This window comes from Bos taurus, chromosome 1 (assembly GCF_002263795.3).
Source record: "Bos taurus isolate L1 Dominette 01449 registration number 42190680 breed Hereford chromosome 1, ARS-UCD2.0, whole genome shotgun sequence".
In the NCBI taxonomy this organism is placed as follows: domain Eukaryota; kingdom Metazoa; phylum Chordata; class Mammalia; order Artiodactyla; family Bovidae; genus Bos; species Bos taurus.
Genome location: NC_037328.1, coordinates 57,184,000 through 57,206,795, shown reverse-complemented (window position 1 = coordinate 57,206,795; position 22,796 = coordinate 57,184,000). Strand labels below are relative to the sequence as shown.

Sequence of the window (22,796 nt, the reverse complement as noted above, 5' to 3'; positions counted from 1 at the left end):
TTTCTGAGTGTGGGTGTTCATCATTTCCTCCCAGGTCCGCAGTCACATGCACATTGTTTACCATCCTTTTTCTCCTACCAAACCATCTCATCCTACAATAAGCAACTCCCATCACGTGAGGAGTCACAGGGCAGGGCTGTTCACCTCGCCTGCTCCTACTAGCCACCATGTTTATTGCCTCTGACACCCATCACTCTCCAGGTGTGCAGTTTTTTGATACCAAGTTCCATATTTTCAGTAGTTTAATTATGCATAGGTTTGGGATGGTGGCTTTTAATCAGTCCAGCCTGCATAATTTTTGTCTTTTAGAGATTCCTCCCAATTCCTTAGAGAGGGTGCCTTAGAGAGGGTGCAGTGATGGTTTTAGTCACACATTTATACTGTATGTGCATTTTTTGCGTGTGTATTGATATGTTTCCCATTGCTGCTATAGCAAATAACCACAAACTTGGTGGCTTAAAACAATAGAAATTTATTCTCTTACAGTCTGGAAATCAATTTTAGTGGATCAATATCAAGATATTGGAAAAGATGTGATTCCTCTGGAAGCTCCAGGGGCAATTTGGTTCTTGCTTCTTCTAGATTCTGTTGGCTCCCAGCAATTCTCAGCTTGTGGCTATATCACTTCAGTTTCTGCTCCCATGGTTTAACTTGTCTCTTCCTCTTCTGTAGGTGTCAAATCTCCTCTTGCCTCCATCCTACAAGGATATATGGGATTGCATTTAGGGTCCACCTGGATAATCCAGAATACAACCACATTTCAAGATCCTTAACTTAATCATCTGCACAAAGATTATTTTTTCAAATAAAGTAATAAAGATAATTTTTCCAAATATAATATTTGTAGGTTCTAGGGATGAATATTTGATAACTTCAGGAACCATTTTTAGACTATCACTATACACATGTACCCCACCCCAATTTATTGCCAGAAAGATAAAATATATATATGTGTGTGTGTGTGCACTATACAGATTATATCATTTACATAGATATATGCATATATTTACCTGAACATTTAAAAAAAGTTTTCCAGAGTTTATAGCTTTTATCCCAAAGGTATCAAACTCAATTCATATTCAACAATAGAGCTTTGAAAATGCTGAAATCAACTGATACTACCTGAAGGATGTAATATGATTGATAAATCCAGACCATGTTTCTTTTCAGTTACCTTAGAAATAGCACATGTTGTGAAAGTTCAGAATTCCAAGAATCCCTAGTAGCAGTTTATGCTAATTAATACACAAAAACCAAGCATGGAGTGGAAAGAGTATCACATTCTTTGGCAAAGGCAAGAGAAAGAAGGGGAAAAACAACTTATCATGAAAAGGGCAGGGACCCAAAGCACACATGAAAGCGTGGACCTTTGGCAAAGCCCTGAAATAGTTCTTTTAACAGATGGTCTGTTTTGCATTTAGAAACAAAATAGTGATCAACAAGTCTGAATGTAGTCTATGCATATATGTGTACATAGGTGCTTGCATATGTACATATTTTCATCTTTTTTTAAGAAGCTTTGAAAATAAAGTTTATTAAACTTCCAGTTATAAGATGAATAAGTTCTGACAACCTAATATACACCATGGTGATTATAGTTAACAAAACTATATTTTATACTTGAAAATTCCTAATGTTCTCACCACAAAAAAGGAATTATAATTATATGATATGACAGAGGTGTTAACTAACCTTGCTATGGTAATCATTTCACACGCAAGATAAACATATGCCAAATCATCACACTGTACACCTTAAACTTACTCAGTATTATGTCAGTTGTATCTCAAAAACACTGGAAAAAAATAAAATTAATTGTAAACCTAATAATACATAAAGAAAATAATCCTTACAAAAATAAAACTTAAAAGACTTAAAATAGGTCACCAAGGCATAAGCCTTTGGTCTTTAATGATGGTGGTGTTTTCCCCTTTTCTTTCTTCAAATAACGTCTTTTTCAAGTTCATAAATACTGTTTCCCCTCACTTTCCTTAGGTTCCATATCTGTGGATTCAACAAACTGAGATTGTGTAGTACTGTATTTACAATCCATGCAATGTAATGTTAATTGCAGCACTATTTAGGATAGCCAAGACATGGAAGCAGCCTAAGTGTCCATCAACAGATGAATGGATAAAGAAGATGCAGTATCTATGTATGTATATATATATTCCATTTTGTATATAAAATATCGAATATTAGACATAAAAAGAATGGAATAATGTCATTTGCAGCAACATGGATGGATCTAGCGATTATTATGCTTTGGGAAGCAACCCAGAAAAAGCAAATAAATGATATTGCTTATATGTGGAATCCAAAAAAAAAAAGATACAAATGAACTTATTTACAAAACAGAAAGAGATTCACAGACTCAGAAAACAAACTCGTAATTACCAAAGGGGAAAGAGGGTGTTGGGGGAGATAAATTAGGAGACTGATATGAACATATTGACACTGCTGCTGCTGCTGCTGCTGCTGCTAAGTCACTTCAGTCGTGTCCGACTCTGTGCGACCGCATAGACGGCGGCCCACCAGGCTCCGCCGTCCCTGGGATTCTCCAGGCAAAAACACTGGAGTGGGTTGCCATTTTCTTCTCCAAACATATTGACACTACTATGTGTAAACAGGTAACCCAAAAGGACCTACTGTATAGCACAGGAAACTATACTCAATGTTTTTTAAGTTAAAAAAAAATTTAGTATGTATTGGAGTACAGTTGATTAAAGAAATGTTGTTGGTAACTATACTTAATATTATATAATAATCTACAAGGGAAAAACACACACCTGAAACGTATATGCTATTATAAATCAATTATACTTCAGTTACAAAATTAAAAAGGACAATTAAAGTCGAAAGACTCTTGCTCTTCTAAGAAAGTTAAATGAATTATTTGCTTTCCCATTTATTCAACACACTTTCTCCTGTGCTAGTCTCTGTGTAGGGCTTCTCTGATGGCTCAAATGGTAAAGAATCTGCCTGTAATGTGGGAGGATCTGGGTTCGATCCCTGGTTTGTGAAGATCCCCTGGAGAAGGGAATGGCAACCCAATACAGTATTCTTGCCTGGAAGAATCCATGGACAGAGAAGCCTGGTAGGCTATATAGTTCATGACATCTCAAAAAGTCAGACATGACTGAGCAGCCTCAGTCTCTGTGTATGTGCCAGGCAGTGAGTACAATAAGCATGCCCTTTGCCCTAGAATTTAAAGTCTAGTTTGTCAAGAAAGCTTCCCTTGTGGCTCAGGTGGTAAAGAATCCGCCTGCAATGTGGGAGACCAGGGTTCAATCCTTGGGTTGGGAAGATCCCCTGGAGAAGGGAAAGGCTACCAATTCCAGTATTCTGGCCTGGAGAATTCAGTCCATGGGGTTGCAAATAATAGGATACGAATGAACGCCTTTCACTTTGTCAAGAAAAAGCTTTTTTAGTTCTACCATATTGTACTTCTAGGAGAAAGCAAAAAGCAGGAGATATTGATATAGAAAAGTCTAGTCTGAACTTTAGGTATTCATCCATTTGCCGGCCCATTTTTATTAAAAAGCAGATTTTCTTCCAAGTATGTTACCCTAAGTTGTTATAGCTTCAGTCAGCTTCTACCCAGACCAGTGAGTCAAAGATGTGTTCATTTTTTCCCTCAAGAATGAGGTACAATTCACAAGCCATAATATTCACCATTTAAAAATGGGCAGTTCCATGGTTTCCAGTATTTTCACAAAGTTGTACAATCATCACCACTGTTATCACTATTTCCATCACCCAAGGAAGAAACTCTGTATCAATTTGCAGTCACTTCCTATTTCCCACTCAGTGCCTGGCAGCCACTAATGAGCTCTCTAGGGATATGCTTATTTTAAATAGTTTATATCAGTAGAATAGTTACAATGTGTCTGGCTTCTTTTGAACCCATGGGTGAAATCCATTTCACCTCCTTTTGCTAATGGAGGTTTTAAGACTCTCATGTCCTCCAAAGACCTGGTAGCCTGAACAACACGATTTTGCCTGAGTTGTTTTCCCAGAACTTGGAGTCGGCTGCATCTAGTTCAAGCAGAACGAAGTCAGCTGTGTCTAGTTGAAGTTGAGGTCATTAGAAAGGACCATTGACTCGATCTGGGCATGTGCAGGTAAGCACATTCGTGACCTTTAGATGTGCAGAAGCCGGTAGCTTTGTTATGTGCTGTGCTCAGTTGTGTCCAACTCTTTGTGACCCCCTGGACTAGGCTCCTCTGTCCATGGAATTTCTCAGGGAAGGTTACTGGAGCGGGTTGCCATTTCTTCCTCCAGGGATCTTCCCCACCCGTGAATCAACCCACACCTCCTGCACTGGCAGGAGGCCCACCTGTGCCACTTGGGAGGCCCATCACTTAGATGCCTGCGTAGAAAAATGAGCATCTTGCCTTCTTGGAGCAGATGGGACCTGTTTTCCTCGCTTCACTGCTCACATCAGTGACTGATCATTTTGGCCTGCTGTAGGCACATTGGGCAAAACAAACCTGGTGAATAATACCTTCACTTAGCTTAAAGTTTTCCAGGTTGATATATGTTGTGCTTGTTGTGCTTAGTTGCTCAGTCATGTCTGATTCTTTGCGACCCTGTGGACTGTATTGTAGCTTGCCAGGTTCCTCTGTTCATAGGATTTTTCATAGTCTCTGGCATTAGCAGGCGCATTCTTTACTACTGAGCCGCCTGACATATGTTGTATCAAAAGTACTTCATTCCTTTTTGTGGCTCAATAATCCATTATACGGATATACTATACTACATTTATTTATCCTTTTTTTTTTGGCTATTATGAATAATGTTGCCATAAAAACTTACATACAAGTGGTTATGTGGAGCCATATTTTGTTTGTTTGAACTGGTACCAAATAAAGCCCATAGAATGTGGTTAGATGAGAAATCTTTTAAGTCTCTATGGCTTTTCCTCTACAACTTTTTCAAATTTGTTGAAGAAATTGAGTCATTTGTCCTGTACAGTTTTACAAAATCTGAATTTTGCTGATTGCATTCTTTTGACATAATTTAACCTGTTTTTCTAACATCTATAGTTTCATCAATTGATAGCTGAATGTAGAGATTTGATTGGATTCAAACTTGATGGGAGAAGGTGAGCTGACAGATTATATTATACTCTTGTTATTCTACAAGGGAAATGCCTGGTTGTCTGTATTAGCAGCCATTGACACTCTTTGCCTAGATCCATTATGGAATGAGAAGTAGAGATAGTTTGGTTTTGTCACTTCTTCTTTATTCATTAGCTAGAATATAGTATATAGGGGAAAAAATGCCCTCAAATATTTTGTTTTAAAAGAGATTCTTTTTAACTTTCTCTTTTTGATATTTCATTGTTAACACTAACAATGCAATAGATTTCTATATGATAATCTTGTTTCCTGCTACCTCACTAATCTGTTTAACAGTTCTAGTAATTTTATATTAAATATATATTTAATTTTTAATTGGAGGATAATTGCTTTACTTTGTTATGTCGGTTTCTGCCATACAACAATGTGAATCAGCCACAAGTATACATATGTTCCAGAGAAGGCAATGGCACCCCATTCCAGTACTCTTGCCTGGAAAATCCCATGGACGGAGGAGCCTGGTGGGCTGCAGTCCATGGGGTCGCTGAGGGTCAGACACGACTGAGCGACTTCACTTTCACTTTTCACTTTCATGCATTGGAGAAGGAAATGGCAACCCACTCCAGTGTTCTTGCCTGGAGAATCCCAGGGATGGGGGAGCCTGGTGGGCTGCCATCTATGGGGTTGCACAGAGTCGGACATGACTGAAGTGACTTAGCAGCAGTATACATATGTTCCCCCTTTCTTGAAACTTCCTCCCACCCCACTAGGTAGTTATGGAGCACCAGGTTAAGTTCCCTGTGTCACACAGCAACTTCCCACTAGTTATCTATTTTACATGTAGTAATATACGTGTCAGTGCTACTCTCTCAGGTCATCCCACCCTCTGCTTCCCCTGCTGTGTACACATATCTGTTCTCTATGTCTGTGTCTCTATTCCTGCCCTGAAAATAGATTCATTAGTGGCATTTTCCCTAGATTCTATATATGTGTTATTATATGATATTTGTTTTTCTCTTTATGACTTACTTCACTCTGTTTTTAACAGGCTCCAGGTTCATCCACATCACTAGAACTGACTCAAATTCATTCCTTCTATGGCTGAGTAACATTCCATTGTATATTTGTACCATAACTTCTTTATCCATTCATCTATCAGTGGACACCTAGGTTGGTTCCATGTTCTAGCTATTGTAAATAGTGTTACAATAAGTTTGGGGGTACATATGTCTTTTGAATTATGGTTTTCTCAGGGTATATGCCCAGTAGTGGGATTGCTGGATCATATGGTAGTTTTATTCCTAGTGTTATTTTTTTTTTTTAAAGAAATCCCCAATAAGTTGCAACAAGATCCTCTATGATTCATTTCCTGGAGTAATGGAAATAAAAACAAAGATGTATTCATTTTAATATCTTCCTTTTATTGGGGAAAATTAATCATTCACCTAGATTATGTTGGAACTTAATAAGAAAGAAGGGCACTAGGGTGATTTCTCTAGTGGTAAGCAATCCACCTCAGCAATCTCTACCAGCCACTTTGTTACTGGAATAATGAGATTTTTTTAAGATCAATGTAGATAATGACAAATTGTTGTCTCTTAGGGCCATCAACTTTCCTATCTAATTCTTATTCCATCCACCATTTTTTTTTTCAGAGACATTTGGAATAACATTTGAAAATTTGGAAAGGAGAATTTTTATATTTGCCTCCAAAACATTTTGAATCAGAAATAAGTAGCCTTTCAAAAAATTTTATTTGACTATAACCAATTTACAATGTTGTGGTAGAGAAATAGTCTTTTAAAATCGGTCTGAAAGTCCAATTGAGAGCAACTGAAGAGCAAGTAACTGGTGAAGTTCAGACCATCAGTGTTTATTCTTTATACTAGAGGAGGCTTAGAAAAGTGTTTTGTTTTGGTGTACACCACAAGAATGTCAGGTGGTCTGGTATTCCCATCTCTTTCAGAATTTTCCACAGTTTATTGTGACCCACACAGTCAAAGGCTTTCGCATAGTCAATAAAGCAGAAACAGATATTTTTGGAGCTCTCTTGTTTTTTCGATGACCCAGCAGATATTGGCAATTTGATCTCTGGTTCCCCTGCCTTTCCCAAAACCAGCTTGAACACCTGGAAGTTCATGGTTCACGTATAACTGAAGCCTCAGTTCAGTTCAGTCGGTCAGTCGTCTCCGACTCTTTGGGACCCCATGAATCGCAGCACGCCAGGCCTCCCTGTCCATCACCAACTCCCGGAGTTCACTCAGACTCACGTCCATTGAGTCAGTGATGCCATCCAGCCATCTCATTCTCTGTCGTCCCCTTCTCCTCCTGCCCCCAATCCCTCCAACCATCAGAGCCTTTTCCAATGAGTCAACTCTTCGCATGAGGTGGCCAAGGTATTGGAGTTTCAGCTTTAGCATCATTCCTTCCAAAGAAATCCCGGGGCTGATCTCCTTCAGAATGGACTGGTTGGATCTCCTTGCAGTCCAAGGGACTCTCGAGAGTCTTCTCCAACACCACAGTTCAAAAGCATCAATTCTTCGGTGCTCAGCTTTCTTCACAGACCAACTCTCACATCCATTCATGACCACTGGAAAAACCATAGCCTTGACTAGACAGACCTTTGTTGGCAAAGTAATGTCTCTGCTTTTGAATATGCTATCTAGGTTGGTCATAACTTTCCTTCCAAGGAGTAAGCGTCTTTTAATTTCATGGCTGCAGTCACCATCTGCAGTGATTTTGGAGCCCAAAAAAATAAAGTCTGACACTGTTTCCACTGTTTTCCCATCTATTTCCCATGAAGTGATGGGACCAGATGCCATGATCTTCATTTTCTGAATGTTGAGTTTTAAGCCAACTTTTTCACTCTCCTCTTTCACTGGCTTGGGGAATTTTGAGCATTACTTTACTAGCGTGTAAGATGAGTGTAATTGTGCAGTAGTTGGAGCATTCTTTGGCATTGCCTTTCTTTGGGATTGGAATAAAAACTGACCTTTTCCAGTCCCGTGGCCATACCAGACCACCTGACCTGCCTCTTGAGTAACCTATAGACAGGTCAGGAAGCAACAGTTAGAACTGGACATGGAACAACAGACTGGTTCCAAATAGGAAATGGAGTATGTCAAGTATGTCAAAAGGAGTATGTCAAAAAGGCTGTATATTGTCACCCTGTTTATTTAACTTATATGCAGAGTATATCATGAGAAACGCTAGGCTAGAAGAAGCACAAGCTGGAATCAAGATGGCCAGGAGAAATATCAATAACCTCAGATATGCAGATGACACCACCCTTATGGCAGAAAGTGAAGAGGAACTCAAAAGCCTCTTGATGAAAGTGAAAGAGGAGAGTGAAAAAGTTGGCTTAAAGCTCAACATTCAGAAAACTAAGATCACGGCATCTGGTCCCATCACTTCATGGGAAATAGATGGGAAAACAGTGGAAACAGTGTCAGACTTTATTTTTTTGGGCTCCAAAATCACTGCAGATGGTGACTGCAGCCATGAAATTAAAAGACACTTACTCCTTGGAAGGGAAGTTATGACCAACTGAGATAGCATATTAAAAAGCAGAGACATTACTTATCCAACAAAGGTCTGTCTAGTCAAGGCTATGGTTTTTCCAGTGGTCATGTATAGATGTGAGAGTTGGACTGTGAATAGATAAAAAAGATGTGGTGCAAATATCCAATGGAATGTTACTCAGCCATTAAAAGCATGAAATAATGCTACTTGCAACTATGCAGATAGATCTAGAGATTGTCATACTGAGTGAAGTCAGAGAGAGAAAGAGAGAAATATTGTGTGATATCACTTATATGTGTAATCTTAAAAAAAGATACAAATAAACTTATTTACAAAACAAAAACAAAGCTGAGTGCCAAAGAACTGATGCTTTGAACTGTGGTGCTGGAGAAGACTCTTGAGAGTCCCTTGGACTGCAAGGAGATCCAACCAGTCCATCCTAAAGGAGATCAGTCCTGGGTGTTCATTGGAAGGACTGATGCTGAGGCTGAAACTCCAGTACTTTGGCCACCTCATGCGAAGAGTTGACTCATTGGAAAAGACTCTGATCCTGGGAGGGATTGGGGGCAGGAGGAGAAGGGGACGACAGAGGATGAGATGGCTGAATGGCATCTCCGCCTCGATGCACATGAATTTGGGTGGACTCTGGGAGTTGGTGATGGACAGCGAGGCCCGGTGTCTGTGGTTCATGGGGTCACAAAGAGTTGGACACAACTGAGCGACTGAACTGAACTGAGCTGACCTGAACAAGAATGTCAAGGATGAAGAGTGCCTTATTCTTTATTGTTGTCACAGTACTTAGCACACATTTGGTCAACTCAACAAGATCAACAAACTTTTGTTGGAGAAATAAAGCAAATGATTACACAGAGCTCCAAGGAGATCCATGATGAGGGTCCTTTGGGCAGGAACCACTTCTCTTTTATCTCAGTATTTCTAGTTTCTACCACAGTAGATTCTTAAAAGGTGGTTGCAGATTTCTATTCAATGTAATTGAGTGGGTCCGTTATTATTCATTGTAGATAGCAGGCATTTATAAGACAAATGGTCTCAAGGAAGTTTGCAGATTCAGTTCAGTTTAGGAGAACTGAACTGAACAAAATGAACAAAATCAAGTATAATACATAAAGGCAATTTTAGATTTTTTTGTGTGTTTTTACATATATATCTGATTATATGTACTTCATGATCCCGTCTCTTCAAAATATTTCTTTGTTATTGAGTGAAAACTTTTTCTCTTATTCAAAATTTCCTGTGGAAAAAGTTTTGATTATTAGTATGTTATGTCCTTGACTACTGGTCCCAGGTGTCAAGGGAAAATATTACTAAATGGAATAAAAATTCTTCTCAGTTCAATCGAGTTTCCATGACTATCCGCTTATGTTAGTATTTTCACTCTTTTAGAAATAGTATACCAAGTATGTTGGAACCATTTCTAATCTTAACACATTTTTAAAAACTTCTCATTTTATATTGGAGCATACTTGATTAGGGGAAAGATTGAAGGCAAAATGAGAAGAAGACAGCAGAGGATAAGATGGTTAGATAGCGTCACCAACTCAGTGAACATGAACTCGTGCAAACTCCAGGAGATAATGGAGGACCAGGAAGCCTGGTGTACCACAGTTCATGGGTCACAAAGAGTCAGACACAACTTAGGGAGGGAACAGCAATAGCAACGTAGATTAACAATGTTGTGTTAGTTTCAGATATGCAGCCAAGTGATTCAGTTATGCATATACATATATATATATATATTTTCAAATTATTTTCTCATTTAAGTTGTTACATAACATTGAGCAGAGTTCCCTGTGCTATACAGTAGGTCCTTGCTGCTTATCCACTTTAAATATAGCAGTGTGTGCATGTAAATCCCAAACTCCTTAACTATCTCTCCCCTGCTCCCACTGTTCCTCTCTGGTAACCATAAACTTGTTCTCTAAGTCAATGACTTTGTTTTTGTTTTGTAAATAAGTTTATTTGTATCTTTTTTTTAGATTCCACATATAAGTGATATCACACAATATTTCTCTCTCTCTCTGACTTACTTCACTCAGTGTGACAATCTCTAGATCTATCTGCATAGTTGCAAGTAGCATTATTTCATGCTTTTTAATGGCTGAGTAACATTCCACTGGATACACGTACCACATCTTTTTTATCTATTCATCCATCAGTGGACATTTAGGTTGCTTCCATGTCTTGGTTATTGTAAACAGTGTTGTGATGAACATTGAGGTGCATATATCCTTGCAGACAGGTATATATTTTTTTCTTCAGATATGTGCCTTGGAGTAGGATTTCTGGATCATATGGTAGCTCCATTTTTAGTTTTTTAAGGAACCTCCATACTGTTCTCCACAGTGGCTATACCAATTTACATTCTCACCAACAGTGTTGGAGGGTTCCCTTTTTCCCACACCCTCTCCAGCATTTATTTTTTGTGGATTTTTTCCATGATAGCCACTCTGACTAATGTGAGGTGATGTCTTACTGTAGTTTTGATTTGTATTTTTCTAATAATAAGCAATGTTAACATTCATGTGCCTCTTGACAATCTGTATGTTTTTTGGAGAAACGTCTATATGGGTCTTCTGCTCATTTTTTGCTTGGGTTGTTTGTTTTTATGATATTAAGCCACATGAATTTTACTATTTGTAAATTTTGGAGACTAATCTCTTGTTGGGCTTCCCTGGTGGTGCTAGTGGTAAAGAATCCACCTGCCAGTGCATGAGATGCAAGAGACGTGGGTTCAGTCCTTGGGTTGGGATGATCTCTTGGAGAGGGAAATGCAACCCACTCCAGCATTCTTGCCTAAGAAATCCTATGGACAGAGCATCCTGGCAGGCTACAGTCCATGAGATCATAAAGAGTCAGACATGACTGAGCACACATACACTTAATTCCTTGTTGGTCACATCATTTGCAAATATATTCTATGGTTTATCTTTTTGTTTTGTTTATGGTTTCCTTTGCTGTGCAAAAGCTTTTAAGTTGAATTAGGCCCCATTTGTTAATTTTTGTTTTTATTTCCATTATTCTGGAAGACATAATAGAAAAAGATACTGCTATGATTTATGTCAGAGAGTGTTCTCTCTGTTTTCCTTTAAGAGTTTTATACTGTCTGTTCTTACATTTAGGTCTTTAACCCATTTAAAGTTTATCTTTGTGTGTGGTATTAAAGTTTGTTCTAATTTCATTTTTTTAACATGTAGCTGTCCAGTTTTTTCAGCACCATTATCGAAAAGATTGTCTTCTTTTCCATTGTGTAGTCTTGCCTCCTTTTTTGTAGTTTTATTGACCATAGGTGCATGGGTTTACTTCTGGGCTTTCTATCCTATCCCATTATCTATTCTTCCATTTTGTGCCAGTAACATACTGTTTTGATGCCTATAGCTTTGTAGCATATGGTAGTCTGAAGTCAGGGAGCCTGAGTCCTCCAGCTCCATTTTTCATTCTCAAGATTACTTTGGCTATTTGGAGTCATTTGTTTGTCTCCATACAAATTTTAAGATTTTTTTTTGTTCTAGTTCTGTGAAAAAATGCCATTGGTAATTTGGTAGGGATTGCATTGAATCTGTAGATTGCCTGGGGCAGTACAGTCATTTTGACCTCATTGATTCTTCCAATTCAAGAACATGGTATCTCTTTCCACCTTCTTTGTCATTTTCTGTTTCTTCCATCAGTATTTTATAGTTTTCAGAATACAGCAGGGGTCTTTTATTTCCTTAGGTAGGTTTATTTCTGGTATTTTATTGTTTTTGATATGAAGATAAATGGGATTCTTTAATTTCTCTTCTTGATCTTTCATTGTTAATATATAGAAATGCAATAGACTTATGTGTTACTAATTTTGTAACCTGCAACCTTACCAAATTCATTGATGAGCTCTAGTAGTTGGCTGATAGCCCTTTTAGGATTTTCTATGTATATTATCATGTCATCTGCCAACAGTGACTGTTTAACATCTTTTCCAATTTGGATTTCATTTCTTTCTTTTTCTTCTCTGATTGCCATAGCTAGGACTTCTAGAACTATGTTGAATAAAAGTGGTGACAGTGGACAACCTTGTCTTATTCTGTTCTTAGAGGAAATGCTTTCGATTTTTCATCATTAAGTATGTTACCAGTAGGTTTGTTGTATATGGTCTTTATTATGTTGAGGTATGTGCCCTTTTATGATAAACGGGTGTTGAATTACGTCAAAAGCACTGGGAAAACCTAGAGGGATGGGATGGGGAGGGAGGTGGGTGGGGAATTTGGGACGGGGGACACATGTTCACCCATGGTTGATTCATGTCAATGTATGGCAAAAACCACCACAATATTGTAATTAGTCTCCAATTAAAATAAATAAAATTAATTTTTTAAAAGTTTTTTCTCCATTTATTGAGATGATCATATGGTTTTTATTCTTCAATTTGTTGATGTGGTACATCACACTGATTTGCGGATATTGAAAAATCCTTGCATCTTTGGGACAAATCTCACTTGATCATGGTGCATACATGCTCAAATGCATCTGACTCTTTGCAACCCTATGGACTGTAGCCCACCAGGCTCCTCTGTCTATGGAATTCTCCAGGCAAGAATACTGGAGTAGGTTGCCATTTCCTCCTCTAGGGGATCTTCCAGACCCAGGGACTGAACCCGCCTCTCCTAGATTGGTAGGTGGATTCTTTACCACTGAGCCACTTAAGAAGCCCATGATCATGGTGCATAATAATCCTTTTAATGTATTGTTGGATTCAGATTGCTTGTATTTTGTTGGGTATTTTTGTGTCTATGTTTATCAGTGATATTAGCTGTAATTTTCTTTTTTTTGTGGTATCGTTGTCTGGTTTTGGTGTCAGGGTGATGGTAGCCTCATAGAATGAGTTTGGAGTGTTCCTTCTTCTGCAATTTTTTTTGGAGGGGGAGGAGAAGTTTCACAAGGATAGATGTTAACTCTTATCTAAATATTTGATAGAATTCACCTGTGAAGTGATCTAGTCCTGGACTTTTTGTTGGAGGTTTTCTAATCATTTTCAATTTAGGTAATTGTGACTGGTCTGTTCATATTTTCTATTTCTTCCTGTTTCATTCTTGGGAGATTGTACTTTTCTAAGAATTTGTCTGTATTTTCCAGGTTGTCCATTTTATTGGCATATAGTTATTTGTATAGTCACTTATGATTCTTTGTATTTCTGTGATGTCTGTTGTACCTTTTCCTTTTTCTTTTCAAATTTTATTGATTTGAGTCCTCTTTCGTTTTTTATTGATGAGTCTGGCTAAAGGTTTATCAATTTTGCTTAACTTTTCAAATAACCAGCTTTTAGTCTAGATTCTTTTAATTTCCATTTGAATGAATAGCTTTTCCCATCTCTTCACTTTCAGTCTGTAAGTGTCCTTAAATCTGAAGTGAATCTCTTGTAGACAGCATATAGTTGAGTCTTTTTTTTTTAATCCATGTAGCCACTCTATGCCTTTTGGTTAGTGTATTCAATTCACTTACACTTCGAGTAGTTACTGATATGTTAGGACTTGCTAATCTGTTCAGTCGCTCAGTTGTGTCCGACTCTTTGTGACCCTATGGACTACAGCATGCCAGGCCTCCCTGTCCATCACCAGCTCCTGGAATTCTCTCAAATTCATGTCCATCATGTCGGTGATGCCATGCTACCATCTCATCCTGTGTCGTCCCCTTCTCCTCCTGCCTTCAATCTTTCCCAGCATCAGGGTCTTTTTCAAATGAGTCAGCTCTTCACATCAGGTGGCCAAAGTACTGGAGTTTCAGCTTCAGCGTCAGTTCTTCCAATGAATATTCAGGACTGATTTCCTTTAGGATGGACTGGTTGGATCTCCCTGCAGTCCAAGGGACTCTCAAGAGTCTTCTTCAACACCACAGTTCACAGGGCTTGCTAATGCTGTCTTATTAATTGCTTTGTGACTCTTTTGTAGTTCCAATCTAGATTTGTGCTTTGTGATTACCATCAGGCTGACATAAAACATCTAATAGATAAAACAGTCCATTTTAACTTTGAAGGCATACAAAAGCTCTACTCTTGTACTTCCTTCCCCCTTTTATATTTTTAATGTAATGATTTACCTTTTTCCATATTATATTTTTATTAACCAATTAAATTAGCTGCAATTATTTTAAATACTCTTTTTCTTTAACCTTTAGACTACAGTTAGGTGGTTAACACACTGTTCTAATAATTAGAATTTTCTAAATCTGACTCTGTATTTAACTTTACCCATGTGTTGTATGTTTGTGTACATTTTCATGTCACTAATTATCACTTTTTAATTTTAGCTTGAAAAACTCCTTTTGGCATTTCTTGCAAGGCAGGTTTAGTGGTGATGAACCCCCTCAATTCTTCTGGGAAAGTCTTGATTTCTCCTTCATATTGTAATGATAACTTTGTTGGATAGAATATTCTTGTTGTGGCAGGCTTTTTCTTTCTTCACTTTGAATATGCATTCCACTCTTCTGGCCTAAAGGGTTTCTGCTGAGAAAACTGCTGATAGCTTGAAAGGAGTTCTTTTGTGGGTTACAATATTTTTTTCTCTGGCTGCTTTTAGAATTTGTCTTTGTCTTCGATTTTTAACAGTTTCATGATACTGTTTTTGAGAAGATCTTTAGCATTGAGATAAAAAAAAATGATCTATAAATTTCATGAACTTGAATGCCCAAGTCTCTCCTAAGGTTTGGAAAGTTCTCAGATATTTTCTTTAAATAAAATTTCCTCTCCTCTCCTCCATTTGGAGTCCAAATTATTCTAATACTTGCATGCTTGATGGAGTTCTATAAATCACATTCACTTTCTTTACTCTTTAAAATTTTTTCTTTTGTTCTCCTCTGGGTTATTTCAAAGTTGTTACCCTCTACGTCATTATTTCTATTCCATTTGGTCTACTCTGCTATAGATACTCTCTGGTACATTTTTTATTTTACTTGTTGAACTCTTCAGTTCTGAATTTCCTTTTAGTTCATTTTTATGACTGTTATCTCTTTGTTAAATTTTTCATTTTGTTCTTATATTGTTTTCCTAATTTTGTTGGATTATCTTTTGGTATTTTCTTGTAGAGTGCTAAGTTTCCTCATTAAAAGCTATTTTGAACTCTTTATCAGCTAGTTTGCAAAATTCCATATCATTGAATTCAGTTATGAGAATTATTGTTATCTTTTGATGATGACATATTTTCTTAATTCTTCATGTTCCTTGGAGTTTTTCATTACTGATTTCACATTTAAAATAGCAACCACCTCCTCAAAGCTTTACTGATTGCCTTTGGATGGGATGTACAGTTGGTCCTGGTGTAGATGAAAGTTTCTCTGACCTGCATGAATACACCTACTTGACACTTCTTTCTCCCTCTCAAGGCAGAATTCTTAAGTGTTTATATCTCCTGTTCTTACATCTCAAAAGGCTGAAAAGTGAAAACTTCTCTTTTATTTTCCAGGAAGTAGTGCTACAATTCAAGTTTATGTTCTCCCTTATCACAGATCCTGATCTGATTTTCTGAGAGCACTATGTTTATCGGAGTTCACTTTCGTCCCCACACTCAGTAGCATGCAGAAGAGCTGGCCACAGAATAGGGGAAGTTCGGATTTGGCACTTGGGACATTTGGGGTGTCCACAGGCCTGGAGGTGAAATCCTAGAGTGAAATGCTCCCAGAAGCTCTTGGTAGATTTCCTGCTGAAGTTCTAAGCACAGTCAGAAGGAACCATATCCTTTATGCCCTCTGATATTCTTCTCTCTCTCTTTCCCAGTCTACCCCTTGCTATAGTCATGGATGTCCCACCTCAGTACTTTGGGTGCTGCTTGAGAGAAATGGGTTTCTTCTGCAGTGTCCCACAGCTGGGATAGCCAGACACTCCCTCACCCTCTTCCTTTCCCCCTCAGTGAAATCTCCACCAGCTAGTTTAGTCCTGTGCTGTGTAGCCTTGGGGAAGGGATGGCGCTTCGCAATGTTTCTTGTGCCCTAGCCAGTGCATTCTTTTGCTCCAATGGCATGCGGTAATTTTCCCTTGGGAGGCTGGAGTTCCACAGACTCTTTGTTGTCCATGGTGTCTGCCAGTCGGCACTCTCCAGGTTTTCCCTGTTCATGGCCAAGAGGGGTTGGTGTAGGTTTGCAGGCTCCTACTAATTCTGCAGACTCTACTGATGTTTATCTGCTTATTACCAAATGTACAGGTGGGAGAGACTCTTCCTCAGGCTCTTGGAACATGATATTGGATCCACACCTTCCACAGAGGTGCTTTTGTTTTGGGATGGATGCCTATTTTGTTGTTTAGAAGGTAGAAAAGAAAAGAGGATATCTATGCCATAATGTTGCTGACATCACTGACTTTTATAGTCTTTTAGGCAGACTTAACATGAGAAAAGAAGCCAGTCGAGAGACTGATACAAAACTCAGGAGAAGAAATAATGAGTGGTGTGAAGTCCTGGATAATGGAGACAAGGAGTGAGACACAAGAAAAGAAGGAGCATCCTTTTGAGTCATGAGGGAAAGAGGGGATGGAACGGGGACAAGGGAAAAACGGGAAACTGGATCTGGGCTTGAATATTTCTACTGTGGTCTCCTCCTGTGTCATAAACATAAACACTCTGTTCTTCATTCCCCTCTGTGACTGATAGTGTCAGAGAAAAATAAAACCATGCTGCAAGACATATAGATACCTCTATAGTTAGATCCTGAGCTGTGAAATCATTATATCCTTGGAAGTTCCAGTCAGAAATGTTTGGAATACGTACCTGTTTCTGCAGGCACCTCTTGCAGAAATGTAGCTAAGAGGAACTATGAATCGTAAACCTGAAGGGTACAGCAGTTGGTTTAATATCCCTCAAGTTTTGCAGTTTTGGGAGCAGCAAGAGATAGTACCCAAGGCAGGGGGCACTGTTCTCACATGGAGGATTGGCAAAAGTGGTCATGGGAAATGCCTCCCACATGAATCTTGGGCATTAGTCTCAAAGGACATGTGCTCCTGAGCACATCTGAGAAACTTCCTAGGGATGCTTCATAACTAGAAGATATTTTAACTGGTGAGACACAGAGGCAGGGCCTGACAAAGGTCCTGATTCAAGTGCCAGGAGATGAGTTGGCAGAATCTAGACTGTCAATGTTAATGTTACATTATTTGTACCCATAGGCTCATTAGATTAGAAGACATTTAGACAGCATGAATTTCAGCAAGTCATTTTTATTTATTTCTGAAATATCTAAGAAGTTAATCAACAGAAACTTCAATCAATTAAAATTGGGAGACCAGAGGGGAGCTCTCACACCCTGAGATCTCCTTGTCTTTCCTGGCAATGATTCAACCAATGACAAGCCATGGACTCTTTGTTTATTATTGCCCTCCCAACTTCCTTTTCCACCCTATAAAAGAGTTCTCCTTCCCTTGCTGTGCAAGGACTTGCATGTGGTTTGCCATGTGCAAACCAATTAAAAAGTATTTTAATTGTAGGATAGTTAACTTTATAATATTGTGATAGCTTCTGCCAAACATCAACATGAATCAGCCATAGGCATACATATGAACCCCTCCCTCCTGAATCCCCCTCCCACATCCCTCCCTACCTCATCCCTCCAGGTTGTCACAGAGTAACAGCTTTGGGTTCCCTGCATTACACATCAAACTCCCACTGGCTGTTGTACATATGATATTATATACGTTTCAATGCTATTCTCTCAAATCATCCACTCTCTCCTTCTCCCACTGAGTCCAAAATCTGTTCTTTATGTCTGTGTCTCCTTTGCTGCCCTGCATGTAGGATCATCAGTACCATCTTTCTAAACTCCATACATATGCATTAATATGTGGTATTTGTCTTTCTCTTTCTGACTTACTTCACTCTGTGTAATAGGCTCTAGGTTCATCCACCTCATTAGAACTGACTCAAATGCATTCCTTTTTATCACTAAATAATATTCCATTGTGTATATGTACCACAACTTCCTTTATCCATTCATCTGCCAATGGACATCTGCTTGCTTCCTTGTCCTGGCTATTGTAAACAGTGCTCCAGTGAACACTGAGGTACGTGTGTCTTTTTAAAGTATGGTTTCCTCAGGGTATATGTCCAGCAGTGGCACATACCCAGATTGCTAGGTTGTATGATAGTTTTATCCCTAGTTTTTAAAGAGATCTCCATACATTTCTCCATGGTGGTTGTATCAGTTTACATTCCCACCAACAGTGTAAGAGGGTTTCCTTTTCTCCACACCCTCTCTGGTATTTATTGTTTTGTAGACTTTTTGATTATGGCCATTCGGACCAGCATGAGATGATATCTCATTGTACTTTTGATTTGCATTTCTCTAATAATGGGCAATGTTGAGCATCTTTCCATGTGTTTATTAGCCATCCGTATGTCTTTGGAGAAATGTCTGTTTAGGTCTTCTGCCCACTTTTTGATTGAGTTGTCTGCTTTTTTGATATTGAGCTGCATGAACCGCTTGTGTATTTTGGAGATTAATTCTTAATTGTTCCACTGGCTATTATTTTCTCCCATTCTGAGGGTTGTCTTTTCACCTCACTTATATTTCCTTCATTGTGAAAAGGCTTTTAAGTTTAATTAGATCCTGTTTGTTTATTTTTGCAAAACACTAGTTTGCCAGGAAAACAGCTAGCAATCTATTTGTTTTAGGTCAACAATAGAAATCACCCTCAGTAGTATCAGCATTTAGCTACAGGCGTTTAAATCCTAAATTAGAAGCTGGAGCACAGATAGCACAGCTCATGTGATAGCCACGTATAAGATATGAAGACATTTCATTTTCATGAAGAGATGCTATCACAGCTCATGGTCTGGGGACATGTGTACTCTGGACTAGGGAGAGATGAGTATCACTGAATGTGTAAGACAGTGCCATTGTTCAGATCATACACATATATGTATGTGTTTACTCCTGTCAAAATTATCAATATACTTTTGTCTTTTACTTCCTCCTAAATTACAGTGCTCAAGTACTCCTCCTGGTGTCATTATATTGTAAAAAAAAACCTCCCTGAATAGCAAATTGAAAGATAACATTCTTACTTCTTTTTAAAAAGCAGCCTAACATATCTTTTCATTTGTGTTGCTTCACATGAAATAACTTCAAGCATGAAATGTGTTCATTATTCCAGCATTCTAAGAATTCGATTTATAAGTTGTCCTTCTAAAGGGATACCCTTCATATGCCAATAATTCCCCAACTTATATCTCTAATCTTCATCTAAACTCCACATTCACACATCTAACTCTGTAACTGATAACTCCACTTAGATATCTGATATAAATGTCAAACTTGGCGTGTCTGACACAAAACTCTTAACTTCCTTCCTCTTCCAAGCCTGCCTCTGATGTCTTTTTATCTTAAGTAAATAACACCTTACCCTTTTAGCTATGCCAAAAACCTTAGAATCACCCATGACTTCTGTTTCATTCTTTCTGTTACATCAGCCCATCAGCTCCCTCAAAAATGTATCCTTATTATACCCATTCATCACCATACCCTTTGAAAAAAAGTGAAAGTGTTAGCTGCTCAATCGTGTCTGACTCTTTGCGACCCCACAAACTGTAGCCTGCTAGGTTCCTCTGTCCATGGAATTCTCCAGGCAAGCATAGTGGAGTGGGTAGCCATTCTCTTCTCCAGGGGATCTTCCTGATACTTTTTACCCTATTTAGTTATTTTTAACTTTTTGTTTTATATTGGAGTATAGCCAATTAACATGATGTGATAATTTCAAGTGGGAAGGATGGGGGGAAGGGATGGTTAGGAAGTTTGGGAGTATGTGGGAGGTACATGGGAAACATATGTACACAGTGCTATATTTAAAATGAATACACAACTAGGACCTACTGTATAGCAGAGGGAGCTCTACTCAATGTTATGTGGCAATCTGGATATGAGGGGAATTTGGGGGAGATGGGTACATGTATATGTGTGGCTGAGTCCCTTTGCTGTCGGCCTGAAACTATCACCCTATTTAAAACCATTGTAGTAAGCTCTCTCCAGACTCTCCCACCTCCCCTCTTGACTATCTAAGACATGTCTTCACTCAGCCACCAGAGTTACCTTTTAAAAACAACCTTCCTTACGTTGCTTCTCTATGTAAAATCCCCCTATCGGGATTTTAGGGAGATAAGAAACAACTCTTCCTTTTCAATCCCCAAGTCTGGATTCAATTAAGAGACAGACATATTTGGACAGATGAGATGGAAATACTAGTTTCATAATTGATAAATGCTTCCTTCCCATTTCCTTCTCTCTCTCTCTAGCTCTCGCTCGCTATTTCTCTTTCTTTGTCTTTTCCCTTTTAAATCATCTAAATATTTTGTATGTAGTAGATATTTTCTTAACAAACATATATACATGATGCTATAAACTGAATGATTGTCTCTCTCCCCTGCCCCAGTTCATATGTTAAAATCTAACTCACAGGGTGACGGTATTAGAAGTTGAGGCCTTTGGAAGGTGATTAGATCATGAAGGTGGAGCACTCATTAAATAGACTAAAGTGTTAGTTGCTCAGTGTTTAATTAGTTGCTCTAATTCTTTGCAACCCCGTGGATTGTAACCCTGTAGGTTTCTCTGCCCATGGGATTCTCCAGGCAAGAATACTGGAGTGGGTAGCCATTTCCTTCTCCAGAGGATCTTCCTGACCCAGGGACTAAACCTAGGTCTCCTGCATTGCACTTGGATTCTTTACCATCTGAGCCACCAGGGATGCCCATGAAATGGAATGAGTGCCCTTATAAAAGAGATCCCAGACAGATGGCCAACAGCCACATGAGAAGATGCTCAATATTGCTAATTATTAGAGAAATGAAAATTAAAACTATAACAAGGTATCACCTCACACCAGTAAGAATGGGCATCATTAAAAGGTCTACAAATAATAAATGCTGGAGAGGGTGTGGAGAAAAAGGAACCTCCATACAGTGTTGGTGGGAATGTAAATTGGTGCAGCTATGATGGAGACCAGTATGGAAGTTCCTTAAAGAACTAAAATAGTTGTCATATGATTCTGCAATCCCACTCCTGGCATATATCCAGAGAAAACTCTAACTCAAAGGGATATATGCACCCCTATATTCATAGCAGCACTATTTATAATAGTCAATACATGAAAGCAACCTAAGTGTTCATTTTGATAGATGAATAGATAATGACAATGTGGTATACATGTATGTAATAGAACATTACTTAGCCATGAAAAAGAATGAAATAATGCCATTTGCAGCAACATGAATGACCCTAGAGATAGGTCTTATTAAGTGAAGAAGTTGGGGAGAAAAAAACAAACATCACTTACATGTGGAATTTAAAAAATGATGCTAATGAACTTATTTACAAAACAGAAAAAGACTCACAAACATATAAAACAAACTTGCCAAAAGGAATAGTGGGGGTAGGAGAATATAAATTAGGATATTGGCATTAACAAATATACATTACTATACATAAAATAGATCAACAAGGGCCTACTATATATAACACAGAGAACTATATTAAAATCTTATAATAACTTACAATGGAAAAGAATCTGAAAGTTAACAGATTCACCTTGCTCTACACCTAAAACTAACACAACATTATAAATTAACTACAAGAAAAAGGGACCCCAAAGAGCTCCCTTACCCTTTCCACCACATGAAAGCATATGAAGACAAAACAAGAAGACAGCTATATATGAAACAGGAAGCCAGATACCGAATCTGCAGGTACCTTGAACTTAAACTTCCAGCCCTCAGAATTATGAGAAATGTTATTTAAGCAACCCAGTCTATGGTTGGTTGTAATAGCATCATGAAAGAACTAAGACACATGTATTGTTAGTATTATGGTTTATTATTAATAGTCTTTTTAAAAAATTCTTATTATTTTTATTTAATTGTAATTGATTTCACCATATTAATTAGTCTTAAAACACCAAACTAGATTTTAAGAGGGATTTAAGCTAAATAAAGGTATCCATAATTACTCTATTGTGTAGTAATATCAACTAACTATCTATTATATTCACCTGTTTGTCAGCTTTTTGGACAGTCTATATTTTGATATGTTTACCATCTTTTGAATCTTGCAAAACGTATTTTAAGTATAAACAAGTGACTGATAAAAGCACATCTTGTCTCAGTACCTGATCACTATTTATTTCTTCTAATCTGTGTGACCAAAATGTACTTTCTGCCTCTCACCTATTCATGC

General features: G+C 38.2%; 1 protein-coding gene across 1 annotated transcript in view; it reads right to left on the bottom strand.

Annotated features, from left to right (window-relative positions):
• Window positions 1–452: 452 nt before the first annotated feature.
• Window positions 453–22,796, bottom strand: part of CD200 (CD200 molecule) — a 79,809-nt gene continuing 57,465 nt past the window's right edge. Inside the window, exon 5 of the mRNA XM_010801109.4 lies at window positions 453–698. Coding sequence (XP_010799411.1) covers window positions 676–698 — 23 coding nt within the window. The 3' untranslated portion in view covers window positions 453–675. The remainder of the gene's footprint in view (window positions 699–22,796) is intronic.